The sequence below is a fragment of the Chlamydomonas reinhardtii genome, chromosome 9 (assembly GCF_000002595.2).
Source record: "Chlamydomonas reinhardtii strain CC-503 cw92 mt+ chromosome 9, whole genome shotgun sequence".
Classification (NCBI taxonomy): Eukaryota; Viridiplantae; Chlorophyta; class Chlorophyceae; order Chlamydomonadales; family Chlamydomonadaceae; genus Chlamydomonas; species Chlamydomonas reinhardtii.
Window position 1 is genome coordinate 3,824,711 of NC_057012.1, and position 21,178 is coordinate 3,845,888.

A 21,178-nucleotide genomic window follows, 5' to 3' on the forward strand; every position below is an offset into this window, starting at 1 on the left:
TTGACACGGCAACGCAGGTTTAATTCGTCTCCGTGAACGGCAACATCTGGTAACAGCACCCCTGGTCCCCTGGGCAACAGCTGCAGCAAGAGTGCATGACCCTACCGCTCAGGGCAGGCTACCCCTGCTACCGTTCTTCCTCTTCCTCTTCCTCTTTTGCGCCACAGCCGTCTTTCCACCTTTCAACTTTTAAGCCGGCTGGCACGACACGTGCACGCGCGCAGGTCCAGACGCCCAGTGACCTCTCTACAGCAGAATGCTAACAAATCCCGTGAACCTTCAAAAGCTTGTGAAAGGCGCCCGAATTGCAAGTCCCAAAGGTGCAAGGTGGGGCACGCAGGTGGCACAGCTCATGCCGTGGGCCCGTGGCTCATGCCTATCGAGGACTGGGTCACACTGCCGCAGCCCTAGCCAGTCCTCTAGCCCTGGGGGTGGCCATCACGCATGGCTGCCGCTACGGCTGCCGCAAGCCCCAGTCCAGGCTGCCGCGCCGCATGTGACTTAGCGCTGGCGGCTGCCTGGCACTAAGCGTTGCTGGCAGCGGGGGCGCGCGGCAGGGGTAAAGCGCATGGCCATGGGGCGTGGAATGGAGATGAGTGCATTCACCAGCAAGCATTCCGGTAACTTAGGCGCAGTCCTGCTTCGATATGATCGGCGTTGCCATGCGGCAGCTTGGTGCTGCTGTGTATGTGCATGTGCGCCGTGACGAGATGGGGGGGGGGGTTGAAAAGCTGCGCCAGTGATGGGGGCAGGCGGCAGAGTTATGTAGACCGTGGATTACCAATCCCATACCACCCAGTTGGGCCCTGATAGCATGTGATGGCTCGGCGTCTTCGGGTGCTGGGACTGTCCCCTCCGTAACATCCGCATTCATACCACCGTGCACCGCCGGATGGGCTGCATCGCAGGTGGGTCGCATTTCGCCCACTTCACCACCCCTCAAGGTTGTCACAGACTGTTTGGCGTAGCCAGGCGACCCGGAGTCCCACGGGAATGATCGGATCATCACCCACGGCGCCTGCACAGGTCTGCAGAGCGCGCCACGTACAGGTGCGGAAGATAAAGGCTCGACAGGACGCATGAAGCGCGCGAGACATGCACACGTCAAGGTCATGGCTTGTGCTGCGGCGTGGGTCTTCTGCGAGCCATCGTCTCTTGCCGCAACATCGTCAGTACCCAGATTCCCACCCAACCTGACCTGACTGAGTGCTCACCTGCCCAGCTCCTGGTTGCATGTGCCATGCAGGTAGCAACCCGGAGCGCAGCGCTCACGCTCAGGTGTCCAGCCAACTGCACGCGGCACCTATACCATACGCAGTAATACATATCTCGTGTAACTGATATATGGTATGCGCGTGCAGAAGTAAACAGGAGACACAGCTTTGATCATCAGCATGTATGTTGTGGTGCCTATGGCCAGGCCTCACCTCGGTGCGGTTGCGCAGGTAATAGTACAGGTCAAGGAACTCCTGGTCGTTGCGAGGGATGCCAAACTCCCGCCCGGACCTCGCTACATGGTTTCGGTAGTCAGTCAAGTGTGTTTCGTACATATCTGTCGGCCACTTGCCGTACTGCACAGGCAAGCATGGATGTGCATGTTGCATGGGGCATCGCTGCGACACTTAAACAGCCTTTGATTTGGACCACTGTTTGATTTGCACCACTGTTTATAGATACTGCCACAAACACCGTATTTTAACAGTTTCTATCTTGTCGTGTGAGGACCGGGGCGGCAAGGGAATGGAGCAGGAGACGGGGTAACGCATACTCGCACCTTGACGGCTGACCTGCACACTACGTGCTGTGCCTGCGGCCTCTGCAGGTGCGAAGGGCGGTACGAAGGCAATGGCCAAGGGCGGCAAGGACAAGAACGGCAAGTCCATCGCCGCCAAGAATTTGGGTGAGTCCAGCGCAGTGGCCGGGCTCGTGTGTGGACCGGGGCGGCAAGGGAATGGAGCAAGAGATGGCTGACCTGCACACTACGGCCTCTGCAGGTGCGAAGATGCATGGGGCACTGGGTCACATTTCATGGCAACCGCTATTCCTACTCGTGGATGCCTGGTTGGAGGAGAACTGCGGGCAAGGGCGCCGCCCTCCAGGGACATGGGAGAAGGTGCTGGCGCACTTGCGGCAACTGCCTGATGGCGCCCACCTCCCGCCCTCCATCACCGGCACCATTCTGAAGAATCGCTACGGTACCAACAAGACGAAGAAGGAGAAGAAGGAGAAGAAGGAGAAGGAGGAGAAGGAGGAGAAGGAGGACGAGAAGGAGGAGTGAGGGACAAGGAGGAGAAGGAGGAGAAGGAGGAGGAGAAGGAGGAGTGAGGGCTGGAGGAGGGCTGGAGGAGGGCTGGAGGAGGGCTGGAGGAGAAGGAGGAGGAGGAGGAGGAGGAGGAGGAGGAGGGAGGAGGGAGGAGGAGGAGGAGGAGGAGGAGGGCACTGGGAGGAGGATGTGCGGCAAGCCAAGCGTTTGTGCGGCAGGCGGTCCGTCCGACTCCGCGACCGGCTCGTATGCCTGACGACCACATTCCTCTTGTTGCTGGCACAATCTTGCGCATAATATATGGAGTAGAACCGCGTAGTATTACGTCCTGGGATGAGAGAGAGGAGCCCGCCGGTGTGGCACCTTCCCGCGGGCGCCAGGCGCTCATCCCTCAGATGGCACAGTAAGCCCTGACGCCTCACACATATAAATTTGGTTCGTAAGAACAGCGTACACAACATCATACGATAACTAAACAACTTAGCCATTGACCCCGCCACTTCGGAGTTCGGGTCGCCTTCTCCGTCACAAATTGGCACTCTTGCCTTCCTAGTCGCCGACTATACCTGCCTTCAGTTTTGGTAGCAACCTTATACAAACTACAAGCCCGAGGCCGGGCGTAGGGCCGCTCATGTTTGGCGCAGTAAAGCTCAACCCAAGGCGCTCGCACTCCGGAGGGGAGGAGAACGCGCACATCGCGGGCGAGGTAGCCATGTCCAGCAAAAAGAATCCCATGTACGCACAGAAGGTCGACGAGGAGGCGACCGGCGAGGTAAGCTTCCGCATGCGCAGTCAGGTTGTATTGCGGACCTGTTTCCTTCTCAGCCAGCACTCGAAACTTGTCCGACTGTATGGTTTGATGCAGTCTAGGGATCAGCCAAGCGCAGCCCTCTGGGGGGGACTGACTGAATCAGCATTATGCCACTTCAGCATGCAAGCAACCCGCTCTTCTACGTCGATAGCCTTGAGTAGCCAGCAGTTTGTGTTACCGGAGGGTCAGGGGTTACAGGGGCGCGGTTACGACGAGCCTCCGAATTACCGAATACCCTACCTGACTTTACCCTCGCTGTGAACCTTGCAGCGGAGCTATGGCCGCAGCGAGTATACCTGGGACTTGCCGTGGCGCCTGCTAACAGGTAACGCGTCGCACTCGTCGTTACGCAATGTGACAAAAGCTGCTGCCAACGCGGGCTGACAAAGTCGTTTTTTCTTGATGCCGCAGTCATCGGTATTGTCATCCTCCTTGCTGGATTTGGTGGCGGCTTTGGAGCTGGCTGGGGGGCACGCGGCGTGAACCAGAACGAGGAGCCGTGCACGATTCAGGTTTCGGGGACGGTGAGCACTCCGGTCGCGGACGTCGGGAAGCCTCATCACGTCGGTATCGGTCACACAGATGTACTTAAGTGGTGGACTAGTATGCTGCGAGCGTCCTTCGTAATGTTTTGTCACGAACCGGGAAAACCCAGGCGGCCCGCGCGCCGGCAGTAGCAGGCGAATCGTTTCCACACTTGTGCCCCATGGACGGGTCGGTGCTTTCGGGGATTCATGGCCCGCGAATCTCTTGTCGACAGCCGAGATAGCTTGTCAAAGAGCCTCAAAGGGCTCAGTCACTGCGCTGGGCACCTTGTGCACCACTCGCTTGACGCCTTCCTCGTGGCACGTTTCTGCCAACAGGGCGGCAACCCGGCAGCGGCCGACAATGTGGACATCCTGCGGCAGTTCACGCCCTTCAAGATATCTAGCAACTCCAGCAATAGTGCTGTTCAGTCGTACTATGACCAGAACGCCATCCTCAATCCGGCCTTCCATACCCTATCCGTGGTCATCACGGCGCTCTCGGGGAAGAATGCCACTATCGACCCCAACGTGCTGCGCATCTATGGTACGTTGTACAGAGGGCAACGGGCGCTGGATGCAAAATACCTGCACTTGATTGCTTGGGAGATGAAGAGAGAGAGAGACTCGGGTCCGGCTCCGCTTTATGTTTGTCGTCGATGGACAGAATTCAGACGGCAGAACGGGATGTGTGCATGACATATTGACACGCCGTATCCCCGCAGTGCTGGGCAAGTACGAGGGCGACCAGGACGTGGTCGCCAAGCTCTTCAACGTCGCGCAGCGGCTGCAGGTGTGTGCGTGCAGGGGCTGACGTGCTATGGGGTTGGGATCCATATTTGGGCAGCATGGGTGGCCATGTCCACAAGCTCGTAAGCTCCGGCCCACTCCTCTGACCACCAGTCCCCGGCGCTCCTGAACATGTCCACAGATTTCGCCGGACTTCTTCGAGAACATCCTGGAGATTACCACCGGTCTCGTGGATATCTTCAACTATATCCGCGACAACATGTCCAAGATCGGCACCACGTCCGCCGCCTCCGGCCGCCGCGCACTGCTGCAGTCATCCTCCAGCAACCAGCCGCTGCCGTCGCAGGTGCTGGCTGCGTTTATCAAAAGCGGGCTGCAGAGCCCCACGCTGCAGGGCGCCCTGGGTGACCTGACACCCATTTTCAGCGACATCGACAACATTGCCTCGCTGGCGGTGGACACCTACTTTGCCATTAAGGACCTGGCGCAGCAGGTGGACAGCATGGGCGTCGTGATGAACAATTACCACCCGGAGTCGCCCACCGCGCCGCCATCGGTCACAGAGCCGCTCACCATCGGCGGGTTCACCAACAGCTCGGTGCAGGTGCGTGGCTTGCTTGAACGCCCAACCAGTGCTTCTACATGACATACGGTATTCCAGCACGCAGCTCGCATGCATGCTTGGCTGCGCACCGCGCTGCGACTCACACTGCAACCCAACTTTCAATCTAACCCCACCCACCGGCCCCCCGCCCCCGTGCAGGTCACCGTCTCCTACGACTACCTGGTTGTGGGCGAGGCGACCGAAGACGCCGTTGCCACCGTGCCGAGCAACGGGCGCCGGCTTCTGCAGGACAACCAGATTGTCATCCCGCTGCCCGCCGGCTTCACGCCCCAAAAGCCCGCCGACCTGCCCAATGTGCTCATCCCGCTGGTCTTCCACGTCATGCTCTACTCGTGAGTCGCCATCGCCAGTGTTGTTGCCCACGCTCATGCGCTGCTGCTAGCTCCTTACCGCGGTGGTCATCCGGACCGGGCCCTGTCCGGCATCCACAGGAGGACGCCATGGGCCTCCGGACAACCCATTGCGCTCGTGCTGTCGGTTGCCACTTGTAGCGCTCATCACATGGCATCGCTGACCCTTCTTTTGCCCCTCTTCGCCTCTCCCCAGGAATGGCGACGGCACCTACGGCCCGCCCGGCTACGCCAATAGTCTGGCCATGGCGCAGCGCATGGTTGCCATCGCCAACTACCGCCTGCAGCCCGCCAAAATCCAGCTGTTCGTGCAGGAGGTGCGCGCCAGCCCCAGCTTCCAGTACAGCATCAAGCCCAGCCGTGACGCCTGGATCAACTGCGCCTCGCCCGGCTTTTTCTACGACCTGTGCGGCGAGGTGATCCAGCCCTCGGCCGTGGACTTCCCCCGCGCCATCAACATCTACGTGGTCGGCGAGCAGCCGCCCACCGACTGGGTTGGCTACGCCTTCGCGCCCGGCGCCACCGACGACCCGTTCTACGGCCACATGGGCCTGACCTGGACCACCTTCTCCACTGATGGCGTCAACAACCGTGCCAGTTACGAGTCGGGCGCCTCAGCCCTGGTGCACGAGACCATGCACCACCTGGGCATGATGCACACCTTCTCTGATGGCACCTGCGGCGATGACGACGCGCCTTCGGTGTCCGACACGCCCTCCACCAACGGCCCCGTGTGGAGCCAGCCGTGGGCCCAGAAGGCCTACATCGCCTGCATGAACGCCTGGTCCAAGTCGCTGTCAGCGAACTGGGACACCGCCAACCGCCAGGCCTCCCTGCGCGTGGGCATCCCCGCCAACGACGCCAACTCAGCCTTCGACTCGTGCCCCAGCTCTGCCGGCGCTGATGAGACCGCCAACTACATCACCTACACCTACGACATCTGCCTGCTGGTACTGGGCCACCTGACCTCGGGCCAGGTCGTTGCGATGCACCAGATCACCGCCGACAACAACCCCACGCTGTACGCCTGGGGCCAGTACTACGCTCAGAACCCGCCCGCCGGCTACACGCCCCCGGTCGTTGCCACGCCCTCTCCGTCGCCATCCCCGTCCCCCAAGCCGAGCCCCAGCCCGAGCCCCAGCCCCAGCCCGAGCCCCAGCCCCAGCCCGAGCCCCAGCCCGAGCCCCAGCCCGAGCCCCAGCCCCAGCCCCAGCCCCAGCCCTTCTCCCAGCCCAACCACCAGCAACACCGGCTGCCAGTCCAGCACCAACAAGGGCTGCAAGTGCGTGAACAGCTGGACCTACCTCAACAACCAGTACAGCGACTGCGTGACCGTGCCGGGCGAGGAGAAGAAGGGCAACTGGTGCCAGGTCGACCGCAGCAACGGCAACTGCGCCAACGCCCGCAACGGCTGGTGGGACTACTGCACGCCCAGCTGCGGCACGAACCCCGCCCCCTCTCCCTCGCCGTCCCCCAGCCCGAGCCCGAGCCCCTCCCCTACTAGCACCGGTGGCACGCCCAGCTGCGGCGCCGGCGCCCCCACCAAGAGCGGCCTCACCTGTACCTCTGCCGCCTGGAAGGTCAAGGGCAGCACCACCACCTACACCGGCTGCGCCAACCCCACCAACGACCCCAAGGGCAACTGGTGCGTGCTGGCCAAGGGCCAGGCCACCGCCTCGGGCGCGGCCTGGGACTACTGCCTGGACAACTGCAACGCCGCCTCGCCCGCGCCCAGCACCGGCGGGGCCGTCACCTACCCCTACAACAAGCAGTGCAACCGCGGCTTCACGGGCCTGCCCAGCGGCTGCACGTGCGCGGACGGATACGCCATCAGCTTCACAGGCTACGGCACCAAGTACACCGGCCAGCGCGGCTGCACCGTGTTCCAGGAGACGGGCACCGGCATGTGCGTCACGTCCAACTGCAAGGCCGCCAGCAACAACAAGAAGGCCTTCACCTGCGACTGCGCCGTCTAAGGCAGCGCCGCAACTGGCTGCAGGTGCAGGGCCTGCCCAGTGCGCAAGCGCTCTTGCTGTAGATCATCGAGCGCCGCCATCGGACTGTGCAGGGTTGGCGCCAGCTTAGAGCAGACAGAAGAAGTGACATTATCGTAGGATTATGATGCTATAGCCTTCAGCGTGTTTAAGGGTGGGAAACGCTGTGCAGGTGTGTTGTGCATCGCGCAGTCGCCAGAGTTCGCTGGAATGCGTGCGCGACGCGTTGTTGCTATTTCCCGTTCGGAATATGTCGTGCCGGACTGGCCTCAGGATCCCAGTGTGGGCGGTATTTGTTGAGCCGTACATTATTCATCCTTCATCACATGCGTGCAGCAGGTGCACCGCCTTGGGTCACCTAGTGGCTTTGCAGCCCGAAGCCTGTTGTTGGAGTGTGCTAATAAATAATCGTACCAGCGGAAAGTAGGGAGGCAGATGGTACTACGCCCACGTGCTGCACCCAGCAGAGTACGCTCGTGTTGTTGTACTGATGAGGGTAGGGAGGACACGCTGGTGGGTCGTGGTGTTTGGGACCTGCTCAGGCCCTAGGTGCATTTCCCAAGCGCAGGATTTGTGAGGGAACCTGAACTTATGTCGCATAAGTCGCCATGACTGTCGCCGGGACCCACTGAAGTAGAAGAAGATGCCAGTGGCCAAGACGCGTCGCGTCGATACGGCAGACTTATTATTGATTCATCCCTTAAGTGTCGGTGTGGCCTAGCCGATCTGAGTGCTAACGGTCAGTAACCAGCAGATTGAATTCCTTGAACAGTGAACTTCATCTGTGCTACTGTAAGAAAGACGAGAGCTTCTGCCGTGTGAAACGAGGGACCTGGATTTTGGGGGGCGGGCTTGGGAGCTGGCACGATAGATGTTCAAGAAGCGGGCGCAGCTGGGCACATGTCCAGAAGACCAGCGCTCTGCTAACTTCCAAGAGTCAAGACACTGGCAGCATCATGTCGTCACTACTGTCCTACTTCCTGTAATCAGTTCACAGACTCCAGCCGAACAGCAGCACCACTTCCGCCCCCGGTGACAGCTCTCAAGCAGGCTGCCGTAAGGTGGTAAGTGCGCTGGCGGGGCGGCTGCAATCCAGGCTAGCTCTTATGCGGCCACCACTCGGTGGGCCTCAGCTCCGCGCGCAGGGCTCCCTTGGCTCCGCGTTTGCTCATGACCGTGTACTGCTGTACGGTATCGAAGTGCTTGCTAGTGAATGCGAATGCAAAACGCCGCAGTATGTATAGGGACAACACGGCCCAGGCGATGCCCGGGTCCCAACCGTGCTAGTAGTACACACTGCCCAAGGCGCTAATACATGCAGCACTTGAACGCCTCGCTTCATGCCAGTGGACTGGGTACCTTGACATCGCACACTAGCGTATCAACCAACATGCACGAAATGGCGAATCAACTAACATGCACGCGTTTGCTCCAACCCCATGCATATAGATACAGGTGCCTGCTGGCATGCTTGCACGTCGCAAGCAGCTCAGGCGGCAGTCGCCAACGGCTCATACACGTCCTGCGGGCCCGGCACGAGGTCCTGCTGAGTTTCCGGCAGGCAGCTCCACAGGACTGACACGTACGTCTGCGAGCGGCGGGTGGGTGGCTTAGAACGCCAGTTGAGTACGGCACGGCAGCGAACTGTGCGCGTGCCGAGCACCACAGTGGATGGCAGCAGCAAGGCAGTCACCCACACGGCAGTAATCGATACAGCGCCAGCTAAGCCCAACGGACTACATGTCGCATGCACACCTGTATCATGTGATCCTTGACCAGGAAGGGAAAAGGGAAGGGGAATCCCAGCTCGGCGGCCACACCGCTGGTCGAGGTGAGCCCAGTCTTGCTGGCGCCGCGAGCAAGCTGCTGCCGCCGGCTGCCCTGCGCACCCTGTCCCTCGTGTAGCTCCTGCTGTTGTTCATCAGGACGCTCAGTGCTGTAGCGAAGCAGCACCTCCACCGCCCGCGCCTCGTCGTCACCCGCCGCCGCCGCAGCTGCGGCGGCGGCGACGTCGCGGGCGGGCTGCGCCGTCGCCTCGCCGGTGAGGGCAGCACAGTCGCTGATGGCGATGGCGGAGCCGACGTGGCGCCAGGCGGTGCCGAAGGGAAGCGTGGGCACGATATCACCCGCGTTCTCCAGCCGCTGGGTGATGGCATGGCTGCAGCACACGAAATGGACGGGACAAATACTGGGCGTATGTAGCAACATAGGCATGACACAAGGAGCACCCATTCTAGGTAAAAGCTGAAGAGGTAGAGGCTGTGACATGGCGAGCACACATCTTATGCAAACGGCAAAGATGGTATGGGCAGAAAAGCTATTGTCACGCTGTCCAGCGCGTGCAGGAGTGTCAAAAGCATGCATGTAAGGAGCTCGCAACTACCCTGCCGCGACCAGCTGTGGGCTACCCGCCCGCAGCGACTCACAGGCGGTAAGCGGCCGCCCAAGTGGAGTCACCCACGCGCGGGCAGCCATATGTGAAGACGCCCGTTGGCGTGAGGCCTGCACAATTCGTTGCCACATCACGTGACTCCATATACATGGGTGCATCCGTAAAAGCCCGACGCACATTGAAGCCACAAACTGCCTCGCTCGGACAGGAAAGCAAGCGACACAGCATCGGGGCTCACCGGCGCGGAAGTCCAGGTATGCAGCCGTCATCAATGCGACCGCACCGCCCAAGCTGTGGCCAAACACCCACAGCCGCGCTCCCACGTCGCCACCATCTTGCAGAGCCCCCTCGGTGCCAGCAGCAGCAGCAGCCTTTTGCGCAGCTGCTGCGGCGGACGCAGCTTGCATGGCCTTCTGCACACGCGTCAGGATATCTCGCCGGTTGGCGTTGAACACCTGTATGGACATAGAAACATACGGTATGTGCAGCAGGTTGAGTGGGCATCCGACCTGCACAACTCTCAACATAGCATGTCCAACTTGCATTCTACATGCCACAGCCCACGCTTGCCTTGTAAAACCCAGCCGCCACGTTTGTACCGGCGGTGCCGCCGCCGAAGTCGCCCACATTGGTGGTGCGCAGGCTGGTGACGTCCGTGATCCAGTTCTCAGGCGAGTTGGAGCCGCGCACCACCAGCAGCACACTCGGGCCGGCGCGCACCAGCGCCCACACCAGCGCCTGAGTGCCCGCTACAGCCCTGCATGCGGACGCCGAGGCCGGTCCCAAAGCCCACACGTCAGCAGGCACTGCAAAGCTCCAGGCGTAAAATACGTTGCCTACCTACTCGGGGTGGGCTTGCCCAGGCTATGCAGGACGCACATGCAGGCCGGCCGGCCGGCAGGCCGCCAGGCTGCTACCTTGGATGTGCACGGCGCGGTTTCCACGGCCCCCAACTCACTCGCAGTCGTCTGCGCCCAGGCGCTGCATGGAGCGACAGAACAATGCCGCGAACGCCGTGAAGTTGTGCCGCGCGATGGGCGGTCTGGCCTGCGGATTCACCTGCATCCCCAAGGTGACAGCGCCGGGGTCGTATGGCGGGGCGGCCGTGGGGAGCCGCAGGCGGAGTCGCGGAGAGAAGCACATGGAGGCACCGGTCACAGCGGTGGTGCAGACGGAAAACGTAATGCGTATATTGTCACACAGTCCGCAGTCACTGCTGAGCCGACACGTGCTCACGCGGTGCCTGGTGCGCCCGCCCCCGCTGGCCGGCCCGCAGCTGGCCCGCTCACCACGTGCTTGAAGTACACATCCTGCAGTCGCACCACAGCGGCCGCAGGCACAACACAAGTTACATGTTGGCAACCGACACGTGGCACGGTCGAGGAATCGATGGCAGATATGGACGCGCGGCAGGCACGAACCCGGTTTAGGCAAACCGCTCCGCGCCGGTTCCGAAAGCCCTGCGCTCGTTGGCCCGGCTACCGCGATGCGTCCCGGATGCTGGGCACTGCACTACGCGTCACATTCAGCCCACGCGCACTATGTGTCGGAGGCATGCACGCACCTTGCTCAGCAGCGCTGCAATGTAGGCGTTGAGCGGCGCTGCGGGTGACGAGCCATCCCACGCGCCGTTCGTAAACACGGCGGGAACTGCGCAGCGGCGGCAATGCACCGGCGGTCATGCAGGCGTGATGCGAGGCGAGGATAAGTGAGTCCGGCGAGCTGCAGCCGGGAGTTGCAGGCGGGGCTCACTAACACTCGCCCGGCCCGCGCCTGCAGCACTGTGTGCTTTCATGCTTTGGCCTGCTCGAGCACTCCAGACCCACCTGAGGTCACCTCGCCTGACGTGCTCAGGCGCTCAGGCTCCACCGCCAGCCGCACCGCCAGGGCGGCAGGAGCCCACGACAGCCCCCCAATGACGGCCAGCGCGAACAGCGACCGGAGCATCTTCGGGGCGCTACAAGGCCTGCGTTGGTGGTTGGCGGGACTGGAGGGTAAACGTGAGCGCAACCTTGACGACGCAAAATGAACCGCCACGCGTTCAGAGGATGCGCAACCAGCCCAGACAAATGCAATTAAATACGCCGATAGCGCAGGCAATGTGCCTGACTGCTGTCGCGCTCCGGGCGAGAACGTGCCCCAACCCGTGTTTTGCCACGCCAGCGAAAGCGCGCGCAAGCTGGCGCGTTCTGCCCGCGCCTGCCCACAACTAATACGCTGCCACTTACCACGATTGTAGGTAAAAGAGCGCGTTCAAGTCCTGCAAATTGAACGCTGCAAGTTGAAATTGCTGCAAGTGTTCCGTTCGCTGTCGCGGACGGGCTCTGGGATACGCAAACTCAACTACGACTTACATGCACAAGAATTGCATCACTAGGAAGCGGCGTAAGCAGTAAGAAATATACGGAAAGGGCATCCCCGGCACGGCCTCTCGTCACCCCACCAACCCGTCCCCAACCCAAACGGCTCCACCAACCCCCGTCCCAACAGCACCCGGCCCCACCAACCACCACAATTCATCCGGATGGGCCAGGTCCAGCACCGCGAGCGGCATGGTCGAGGGCGGAGGCGCGCCGTGGGGTGCCCCTCGCGCTGTGGGCGACCAGTTGTGCGGGCAACTGTGGTTGCGCGGGACAGGGAAACGTTTCGTTAACACATTTTTGGGCGAGGCGAGTACAGGCGAGTACAGGCAAGGTGAAGTCAGGGTCTTACCTCCACGCCTCCACGGAAAGTGCGGATTCCGCCAGACGGCACCAGGGAAGGGCATCCACCGGACTCGGCCTTTCATCACCCGCTGGTGTTGCTCGCGTTGGAAAGCAGCGAGCCTCCTGCCTGGGTGCCAACCGGTGTGCTCTTGACTGCTTCTTGCAACTCACCGCACCTGCAGGTGGCCCAGAAAACTACTGCGATGACGACAGGTGCCTGAGGCTTGACGGAGAGGCACGGCCCAGGCCCCCACGTCTGGCTCGATCCCGCAACTCTCTCCAGAGTTCCCCCTCCCTTCTCAGTTCATACGACTAGCACACGCATGCTGTTTCTCATGACACTGTGTTCCTCGATAAGCGCGCGCTGGTCTACGCTGTCACTGTCAGATTTACTTCGCTGGCAATATTCAGCAAACGCTGCAAAGGTTTTGTGACTATCCCTTTGCTATCAAGTTATTCAAGCTACTCGACATGTCAGGCGTTAAGCGAGAGTCCTGCTTGCGAAGCTAGGCCGGGGCTATCAAGCTGGAGCAAGCTCCAGCGGGCGAACCGGAGCTATTTCTCCTAGCTGGATTCGCTTGTGCTCATCGCAATGGCAAGCTCTGAGGCGACAGGGCCACGGCTTCATGCCGATGCCGAAGCGGCCCAGCCGCACGGGCCTGAGCCGATGGACCTCAGCGTGGAGCCAATGGACGTCGACCATGTTACAGGGCCCGGTGCGGAGGTAGGGGTCCAGACCGAGCGGCACGACTCTCCCAGAACGTCTCTGCCCGCCGAAGCGTCGCGACTTGTTTCGGGGCTCGCCTTTGACGCGGCGGGCTGCCAGCGCCAGAGTTGCATGTCCCACATGCAGCCCGAAGCCGGCGGCGCGCAGCACATCCCACCAGGGACAGCCACGGCGTTTGGCGCCGCGCCCACTGCCGCGGAGACGGCGTCCGCTTGGCAGCTCCGCAACTGGGCGGCACCCGCTGCAGGCGCAGGCACGGGTCGGAGCGCTACACCGGCAGACCCAACACTCCCAGCACCAGGAGGCAGCAACAATGCGGACGGGCTTGGCGGCCATGGCGATGCCGGCGCGGCCTCTGTAGGTGGCCTGGCGCCGGCGCCGCACGGTGCGCAGCTGCACCTGTCCCTGCCCGGCGCCGCGGGCCTGGCCGTGCCTAAACCTTGCGGCACGGCAGCCGGTATGCAGGCGCCTGCCGCCGTGCACCCGGTGCCGGCCGCTGCGCATGCGCCGGCCGGCACTGCTTGCACACCTGCTGGCGCCGCGCCTGCTGCGGCCGGGGCCCCAGCTGGTGCCATCACCGCGCCCGGCGCTACCGCAGGGGAAGCCGATGCGGTCGCAGGCGCCAGCGCTGATAGCCACGTCGGAGTGGGTGGCGCCGGCGCCGACGCTGACGCGGCCAGCGATGACAGCGACAGCATCTTCGCGGCTGGGCCGGCGGCGCAGCCGTGGGCGGGCGCAGCCGGCTTCGCTGACTTTTACGATGCTGGTAACGGCGGCGGCTGGTTTGATCGTGATGCAGATGAGGAAGCCCGCGCCGGCGTTGGTGACGGTGGCGAAGTGGAGTTGCAGGCGGGTAGCAGCGGCGGCGAGGAAGAGGATATGGAAGGGGAGGAGGAGGAGGGTGAAGACGCCCGCACACGTGCCGCCAGCTACCGGCACCAGCGCCGCCCTGAGCTGCACATGCGCCGCCGCATTGGCGGCTACCTCGCCGGGGCGGTGGCTGGCGGCGCATCGGCATCCGCGTCAACAACGGGATACGCAGCCCAGGAGCCCGCGGCAGCGGCAGGCGCTGCGGACCCCAGCACCAGTAGCGGCGCGGGCCCGAGCTCCTCGCAAGCAGGCCACTTGGCGCACCGGGACCGCAGCCGCGCCCCAGCCAGCGCCTGGCGAGGACCTGGCTCTGCAGGTGCGGCGGCAGCAGCAGCAGCAGCAGCAGCAGCAGCTCATCCCCACCCTCGCGTGCAGCTGGCGGCAGGCCCAGGCAGGGCGGGTGCTGCCGCTGCCGCGGGTGTGGACATGGGCGTGGATATGGCCGGGGCGGCGGCCGGGGCGGTGCTGCGGCGGCCGCCGCCGCCTGCTTCTCGACCTGAGTTGGTTTCTGCCGACCACTGGAGTGAGGACGAGGACGAGGAGCCCGACACCACCGCGGAGCAGTTCTACGCGGCCGCGAATCCCAAGGTGTGTGTGGGTTGGGTGGGGGCGTGTAGTAATGTAGTAATGCTTATGCGGGGTGTGCCGCTGCCGGTAGGCCGACCGGCTGGGCACTGCCGGTGTTGCGTGTCCAATGACTGGCGGTGCAACCTGCGGGGCCGGGCTGTTATGGGAGTGAGTCGTCACGTGCGTTTGCTGTGTCCTGGACCCTGAGTGTGGCTCTCCCAAGTCCCAGCCCCGTCCCAAACCCCAAACCCCATCCCCATCCCAAACCCAACCATGACGCACACAGGACATCCAGGGCATTCCTTGGGAGCGGCTGCAGTTCAACCGCTCCACATACCGTGACACGCGGCTGCGCCAGTACCGCAACTACACCAACCTGTTGGTGAGCTGGTGCCGTGTGTTTGTGTGTGTGTTAAAAAACGAAACGAAAGCCCGCCCAATGACGCGACGGAGTTACTTACCGATACCCACCATTTTACCGAACGTCGCGTGACTGTCGTGACCCAGGTAGTCATACTTACCCGCGATAAGCCTGGAACCCCACGGGCGACCATTCGGCCTGACCCTTGTGTGTGTGTGTGTGTGTGTGTGTGTGTGTGTGTGTGTGTGTGTGTGTGTGTGTGTGTGTGTGTGTGTGTGTATGTGTGTGACAACGGTTTACAGTTGTTTATCAGATCACGTGATCGTGTATCCGGACAACCCGTAGTTGCTAGTGCCAGGGGCGCATTAGCACCTTGTTTGTCGCGCATGGGTCTGGCAGTACATGTCTGTGTGTGTGTGTGTGTGTGTGTGTGTGTGTGTACATGTGTGTGTGACTACGGTTTCCATGGTTATTCTGCCAGATCACGTGAATCGTGTATCTGGTATAACCAACGACAGGGCTCTCAATCGAGGGCTGCCGTGACCTGGCGTTTCCCCGGCAGAGCGCAACCAGCTCTGGAGTCCACAGGGCAACGCACTCCGACCCTTCACCGCGCCAGTAATCCTTGCGGAATTACTACCGGTGTAACAACCTCAGACCCAGCGGGCGAGCTACCTCTTAAAAACCAGGCGGGCAGAAGACAAAAAACAGCAAACATAACAAAACACGCAGCACGCGACAGCACGCGAAAGCACGACCACAGTGGCTGCGGGGCTGAGTCCTACGACCCGGCAGCCTGCACGACCTCAACCGCAACCTAACCAGCTCTCGACGCAAGGGCAGACAATGCCTAAGGGCAGCCACAAACGCGTCTGGCCACTAGGCCGGTCCAGGCCGTAAGACCCGGGGTGTTGCAGCACCCAATACACCCTCTCAGGCATTAAAACCCCGCAAACCTGGCCCTGCTCCCACGGGCGTAAAACAAAAGACCCTTCGCCTGCCCACTAAGCTCCCCCGCTGACCCTCTCGTATGCCACTGCTTCAGTGGCTCATGTTAGTGCTCACGTGTGTGTGTGTGTGTGTGTGTGTGTGTGTGTGTGTGTCTGTGTGTGTGTGTGTGTGTGTGTGTACATGTGTGTGTGTGTGTGTGTGTGTGTGTGTGTGTGTGTGTGTGTGTGTGTGTGCGTGACTACGGTTTCCACGGTTATTCTGCCAGATCACGTGAATCGTGTATCTGGTATAACCAACGACAGGGCTCTCAATCGAGGGCTGCCGTGACCTGGCGTTTCCCCGGCAGAGCGCAAAACAGCTCTGGAGTCCACAGGGCAACGCACTCCGACCCTTCACCGCGCCAGTAATCCTTGCGGAATTACTACCGGTGTAACAACCTCAGACCCAGCGGGCGAGCTACCTCTTAAAAAAAAACCAGGCGGGCAGACAAAAAACAGCAAACAAAACAAAACACGCAGCACGTGACAGCACGCGAAAGCACGACCACAGTGGCTGCGGGGCTGAGTCCTACGACCCGGCAGCCTGCACGACCTCAACCGCAACCTAACTAGCTCTCGACGCCAGGGCAGACAATGCCTAAGGGCAGCCACAAACGCGTCTGGCCACTAGGCCGGTCCAGGCCGTAAGACCCGGGGTGTTGCAGCACCCAATACACCCTCTCAGGCATAAAAACCCCGCAAACCTGGCCCTGCTCCCACGGGCGTAAAACAAAAAAAAACCTTCGCCTGCCCACTAAGCTCCCCCGCTGACCCTCTCGTATGCCACTGCTTCAGTGGCTCATGTTAGTGCTCACGCGCTTCTCCTAAGGGCTGATCCCTTTCAAGCCTCCAGCTCCATAGCTTGCGGCATCGCGCACAGCATTTCACCGTTCACCACCGCCAGGATGGGGTGAGTGGCGTCAACACCATCCCAGCCCTTTTGGGGCACGCCGAGCTGCGCAAACTGCATCAGCCGCGACCAGAAGTCCGCGACTGCACGAGCGCACGCAAGCTCGACGTGCAAGCGCACGCAAGCTCGACGTGCAAGCTCGACGTGCAAGCGCACGCAAGCTCGACGTGCACGCTCGACGCTCGACGCTCGACGTGCACGCAAGCTCGACGTGCACGCAAGCTCGACGTGCACGCAAGCTCGACGCTCGACGTGCACGCTCGACGCTCGACGCTCGACGTGCACGCAAGCTCGACGTGCACGCAAGCTCGACGTGCAAGCTCGACGTGCAAGCTCGACGTGCACGCAAGCTCGACGTGCAAGCTCGACGTGTGTGTGTGTTGAAAACGGAAAGCCGTGTGTGTGTATTTGGGGGGGGGGATAGTTTGTTCCAATCCCAAAAGAACCTAGACCCAGCACCGGCCCACAGAGCGCGGAGGAGGTTTGGCCTTCACCATTTTCTTGGGCGCCGGCGGGGATATGCTTAAGTCCAACCGAATACGTCCCATCAAGGGGTCGGTGTCAGGTGTCAGGAGCAGGCGGGCGGGTGCGGGGGAGCCAGGCAACCCAAACCATCTGCAAGCGGTCAACGCGCCTACCCTATTGCAGCAATTGGACACGCGCGTTTCGGCAGCGCCAGCTGTCCACAAAGATTGGCTCTCACCACCACCACCCGCCTCACACCGCAGCCCGATGACGACGACGGGGCGTACCGGGCCGAGCTGGCACCGCTGTGCGTGGCGCCGCGCCGCGCCGGCACCGCCGGCACGCCCTCGCCCGCCGCGGCGGCCGCGGCGGCCGCGCGCGGCGGCAGCCCCGCCGCCGCCGCGCCGGCCTGCGCTGCGCGCGGGCCGCCCTTCTTTTCCTTTGTGCGCAACAGCCGCGCGGTGCAGTCCAACATCGTCCACTTCCAGCTTCGTAACCTGGTGTGGGCTAGCTCGCCCAACGACGTTTTCGTGGTGCATGACAACTGCGTCAACCACTGGAACCCGGTGTCGCGCACCGTGACGGAGGTGCTCAACCTCAACGGCGGCGGCCACGGCGGCGGCTTGCACGGCGGCGGCGGCGCCGGCGTGGTGCGCGGCGCCGCGTCGACGCGGGTTCCGGGCCTGGGGCGGGTGCAGGTGTCCACCCTGTGCGTGTCGGGTGACCTGGTGGCTGCGGGTGGCTTCATGGGAGAGCTGGTGGTGAAGCGGCTCAGTGGCCGCGCCGCAGCGACGGCAGCGCGGGCGGCGGCGGCGGCGGCCGAGGCCGGCGCGGCGGCAGCCAGCGGCCGCGCGCCGGTGTTTCCGTCGCTACGGCACTCGCCGCAGCGGTTCTCGGCGGGCGCGGGGGCGGGGTCGGGGGCGGGCGGCATCAGTGGCTCCGGGCGGGCGGGGCCTGGGGCTGGGCAGGGAGGTGCTGCGGCGGCGGCGGCAGGTGCAGGAGGAGGAGGAGGCGGAGGAGGAGGCGGAGGCGCGGTTGGCTCGGCGGTGCGGCCGGGCTTTGCAGCGGTCGCAGGCGGCGCCAAGCCGGGTGGGGCGGGCGGTGGCGCGTCCCAGCAGCCGGCGGCGTCCCAGATGTTGTACGCGGGCCGCGTCACGACGAGGTAGGGTCGAGATAGGTGCTGCCCCAGTTTGGGGCCTGTATGGGGTGTCAGGTCCGCGGTGCGTGTATACGCTTCCTTGAGCGCACACCGTGCACACTACATACGCACACATGCCGACTGCGCCACCGGACTGTGTTGTTCCTTCCCCCTGTCAACACCGCACCCCCCCCTCTTCCGCCCTTCCCCCCCGCCGCAGCGACAACGGCATTACCAATGGCCTGGAGATCTACAATGACCGCTCCGCCGGCACAGTGGTAATGGCAGCAAACAACGACGCGCAGCTGCGGCTGTTCGCGGCGGCGGCCGGCGAGGGCGCGCTGCGCCCGCTGGCGCGCTGGCCTTTCGAGTGGGCGGTCAACTACGCCACCGTGCGGCCAGGCGGAGACGGCAACCTGGCGGCGGTGGTGGGGGATGACCCCGCCACGCTCATCACAGATGTGCACAACGGTGCGTTTCGGGGCGTTTTGGAGCGTTTGGGCTGGTTGACGTGGAGGGGCTGGTTTTGGGGGCGGTCTGGGGCGCGGCGTGTTCGGAGCTGGAGGTGTGGCTGTGATGTTACAATGCAAGATTGTACCGGGCTGGACGCAGGCGTACAGGCACTGCAGCCGCAAGCAGACCATGCCAGACGTACTTGCATGGTGAACCGCTGTGCATCCTCCGGCACCTCCCGCGTGCTGTGATGAGCACGACTACCACCTCATTCGGCTTGGGCCCCTCATCCCTCACCACCCCTCACCCCTCACCACCCCTCACCCCTCACCACCCCCTTCCTCACTCCACTCCATACCCTTCCTCCCAACCCACCCTCCCTGCGCCCCGCAGGCGTGACTGTGGCCCGGCTTGAGGGCCACCGCGACTTCTCCTTCGCCGCCGCCTGGCACCCGGGCGGCACGCTGCTGGCCACCGGCAACCAGGACACCACCAGCCTGCTGTGGGACATCCGCAACACCGCCACACCGCTCACACGGCTGGCGGGGCGCATGGGCGCCATCCGCTCGCTGCGCTTCAGCCCCGACGGCCGCTTCCTGGCTATGGCGGAGCCGGCGGACTTCGTGCACGTGTACGACGTGGTGGCGGGGTTCATGGACTGCCAGGTGCGTGTGTGTGTATGTATGTGTGTGTGTGTGTGTGTGTGTGTGTGTGTGTGTGTGTGTGTGTGTGTGTGTGTGTGTGTGTTTGAGGTGTGCATGCGCACGTTTGCGTTTGGGGAGGCATGGGGCGAGGGAGGCATGGGGGCACGGGCGCAGTGTGATGCAACCGGCTGTGCACACTTTGGGCCGGCTGCTCAACTGTGCATTCTGCACATCACATACCGTACCCAAGTAAACTCTGTATGAGCATTGTAGCTAGGTGCAGGTATGTTGCGTAAGCCGCTCCCCCGCTTCCGCCTGCTCATGTCTCTTGCCCGCTTTTTGTTATCTTGCCCATTCTTGTGCAGGAGCACGACTTCTTTGGCGAGATAGCTGGAGTGGCGTTCAGCCCGGACTCCTCCTGCCTGTTCGTGGGCGTGTCCGACCTCACCTACGCCTCCCTCATGCAGCTGCAGCGCCAGACCTGCGAGTGGTAGCGACCGGGCGGCCCGCGGCCTGTGGCCTCCACGGTGGTGAGGAGGAGGTGTGGCGATGGCTGAGGCGGTGATGGCCGCAGCAGGGTCAGCTGCGGCGAGCACATGGATGCTGGGTGCCGGGCTGGTTGCGGGGCTGCTGGAATTGGCCAAAGCAGTTGGTGATGTGTGTTGGTGGCTGTGCCGCAGAGCGGTGGGGCGAGGTCATTGCAGGGGCTGTCGGCAAGTGTGGCAGCTCCGATGGAAGACAAGTGCTACACCCGGGCATACAGAAACGAAGAGCTGGGCAGGCCGAACACACACACAGGGGTTGTAGCGCACGGTTGTGGCGGCTCTGAAGAGGCGGTGTGTGCGGTCTTCGGGTTATGTGTTTGTCTGCATTGTCGTCGCTTGAGTGTTTGTTAATCTCTGGCTTGAGTGTATGTAGACCTGACGCATCTGGTTGTACTTGTTCTTGTACTGGGCAAAAACGCGAAGCTGCGCAGTACACAGCACAGCAAGGGCCTGCTAAGCGGCTTGTTTGCGGTGTGTGGGTGTAATCGATACTGACTTTTATCGTGTACACTACAAAGCTGTCCGGCTATTTCAGCTAAAATTTTACAGGTGCGGTATCCGGGCATGTTGACAGGGTCGGAACAAAGCTCTGCAGTGAGCGCTGTAGATGGGGATGTCGTCCAGGTAGTGATGGTACTTGCGAGGTACATTTAGCATGCACGAATTGGACTGCATTGATTGCGGCCTCGCTTATCGTGCTTAGGACGGCCTGACACAGTTCACGAGTTAGTCGGGCAAGTTGTCTGCCAGGGTCTGCCTCGAGATCGGGCACTTCCACGCACACCGTACGACTTGCCCGCCACTCATCCGTACATTCGGGCTCCCTCTTCTGCCTTGCCTCGCCCTGTTTTCGCCCCTGCTTGCCCACACTGTTGCCCGGCCATTGCTTTGCTGCATACTGTCTGCACTTTCTCTGCGGTTGCCTCTGGTGCTCATCCGTGGACGCTGGTCACCTTCCTGCGGATACGCTGCGGCTCTGCCTCGCGAGTGTGGCGTTGCGGGTGTGTCTGTGTGGTGCTATCGCCTGGCCGGACGCCCGGAGCGTGGGAATGCACGTCAGCACACTTCCAGCCAGCTGGCAACTTATTTATGTGG

The 21,178-nt window shown here is 62.4% G+C and overlaps 4 protein-coding genes across 5 annotated transcripts; 3 read left to right on the plus strand and 1 right to left on the minus strand.

Annotated features, from left to right (window-relative positions):
* Positions 1 to 1,712: 1,712 nt before the first annotated feature.
* Positions 1,713 to 2,584, plus strand: CHLRE_09g391763v5 (uncharacterized protein). Its single transcript, XM_043065609.1, has 2 exons — positions 1,713 to 1,900; positions 1,995 to 2,584. Exons 1-2 carry the CDS (start codon positions 1,846 to 1,848, stop codon positions 2,276 to 2,278), a joined length of 339 nt encoding a protein of 112 aa, XP_042921171.1. The 5' UTR covers positions 1,713 to 1,845; the 3' UTR covers positions 2,279 to 2,584.
* A 145-nt stretch (positions 2,585 to 2,729) lies between these two features.
* On the plus strand, positions 2,730 to 8,164 carry CHLRE_09g391801v5 (uncharacterized protein). Its single transcript, XM_001694598.2, has 8 exons — positions 2,730 to 3,035; positions 3,345 to 3,399; positions 3,486 to 3,598; positions 3,938 to 4,145; positions 4,324 to 4,391; positions 4,530 to 4,952; positions 5,112 to 5,305; positions 5,520 to 8,164. Exons 1-8 carry the CDS (start codon positions 2,976 to 2,978, stop codon positions 7,297 to 7,299), a joined length of 2,901 nt encoding a protein of 966 aa, XP_001694650.2. The 5' UTR covers positions 2,730 to 2,975; the 3' UTR covers positions 7,300 to 8,164.
* A 2-nt stretch (positions 8,165 to 8,166) lies between these two features.
* CHLRE_09g391838v5 (uncharacterized protein) lies at positions 8,167 to 12,072 on the minus strand. The gene is made up of 10 exons (XM_043065610.1): positions 11,938 to 12,072; positions 11,536 to 11,675; positions 11,274 to 11,359; positions 10,999 to 11,019; positions 10,668 to 10,768; positions 10,280 to 10,466; positions 9,948 to 10,164; positions 9,744 to 9,819; positions 9,073 to 9,475; positions 8,167 to 8,905 (listed from the first exon to the last, which is right to left on the minus strand). Exons 2-10 carry the CDS (start codon positions 11,654 to 11,656, stop codon positions 8,807 to 8,809), a joined length of 1,311 nt encoding a protein of 436 aa, XP_042921172.1. The 5' UTR covers positions 11,657 to 11,675; positions 11,938 to 12,072; the 3' UTR covers positions 8,167 to 8,806.
* Positions 12,073 to 12,722: 650 nt separating this feature from the next.
* On the plus strand, positions 12,723 to 20,854 carry CHLRE_09g391875v5 (uncharacterized protein). 2 transcript variants are annotated; one of them, XM_043065611.1, is made up of 6 exons: positions 12,723 to 14,599; positions 14,865 to 14,960; positions 17,567 to 18,465; positions 18,662 to 18,912; positions 19,288 to 19,559; positions 19,904 to 20,854. In XM_043065611.1, the coding sequence occupies exons 1-6, from the start codon at positions 13,007 to 13,009 to the stop codon at positions 20,030 to 20,032; spliced, it is 3,240 nt and encodes a 1,079-aa protein (XP_042921173.1). In that variant the 5' UTR covers positions 12,723 to 13,006; the 3' UTR covers positions 20,033 to 20,854. The 2 variants fall into 2 exon arrangements, with proteins under 2 accessions (XP_042921173.1, XP_042921174.1); XM_043065612.1 differs by lacking the exons at positions 12,723 to 14,599; positions 14,865 to 14,960 and adding an exon at positions 16,913 to 17,420.
* Positions 20,855 to 21,178: the final 324 nt, after the last annotated feature.

Excerpts from the sequence above, each read along its gene's own strand:
- CHLRE_09g391763v5 (XM_043065609.1), top strand. The coding sequence starts at position 1,846 with ATGGCCAAGGGCGGCAAGGACAAGAACGGCAAGTCCATCGCCGCCAAG. Across the intron at positions 1,901-1,994 it reads CATCGCCGCCAAGAATTTGG|GTGCGAAGATGCATGGGGCA; the intron begins GTGAGTCCAGCG and ends CGGCCTCTGCAG.
- CHLRE_09g391801v5 (XM_001694598.2), top strand. The coding sequence starts at position 2,976 with ATGTCCAGCAAAAAGAATCCCATGTACGCACAGAAGGTCGACGAGGAG. Across the intron at positions 3,599-3,937 it reads CGATTCAGGTTTCGGGGACG|GGCGGCAACCCGGCAGCGGC; the intron begins GTGAGCACTCCG and ends TTCTGCCAACAG. Across the intron at positions 4,392-4,529 it reads ACGTCGCGCAGCGGCTGCAG|ATTTCGCCGGACTTCTTCGA; the intron begins GTGTGTGCGTGC and ends ACATGTCCACAG.
- CHLRE_09g391838v5 (XM_043065610.1), bottom strand. The coding sequence starts at position 11,656 with ATGCTCCGGTCGCTGTTCGCGCTGGCCGTCATTGGGGGGCTGTCGTGG. Across the intron at positions 10,467-10,667 it reads CTGGGCGCAGACGACTGCGA|GGCTGTAGCGGGCACTCAGG; the intron begins GTGAGTTGGGGG and ends GTCCGCATGCAG. Across the intron at positions 8,906-9,072 it reads TCAAGGATCACATGATACAG|ACGTACGTGTCAGTCCTGTG; the intron begins GTGTGCATGCGA and ends CGCCGCTCGCAG.
- CHLRE_09g391875v5 (XM_043065611.1), top strand. The coding sequence starts at position 13,007 with ATGGCAAGCTCTGAGGCGACAGGGCCACGGCTTCATGCCGATGCCGAA. Across the intron at positions 18,913-19,287 it reads CATCACAGATGTGCACAACG|GCGTGACTGTGGCCCGGCTT; the intron begins GTGCGTTTCGGG and ends TGCGCCCCGCAG. Across the intron at positions 19,560-19,903 it reads CGGGGTTCATGGACTGCCAG|GAGCACGACTTCTTTGGCGA; the intron begins GTGCGTGTGTGT and ends ATTCTTGTGCAG.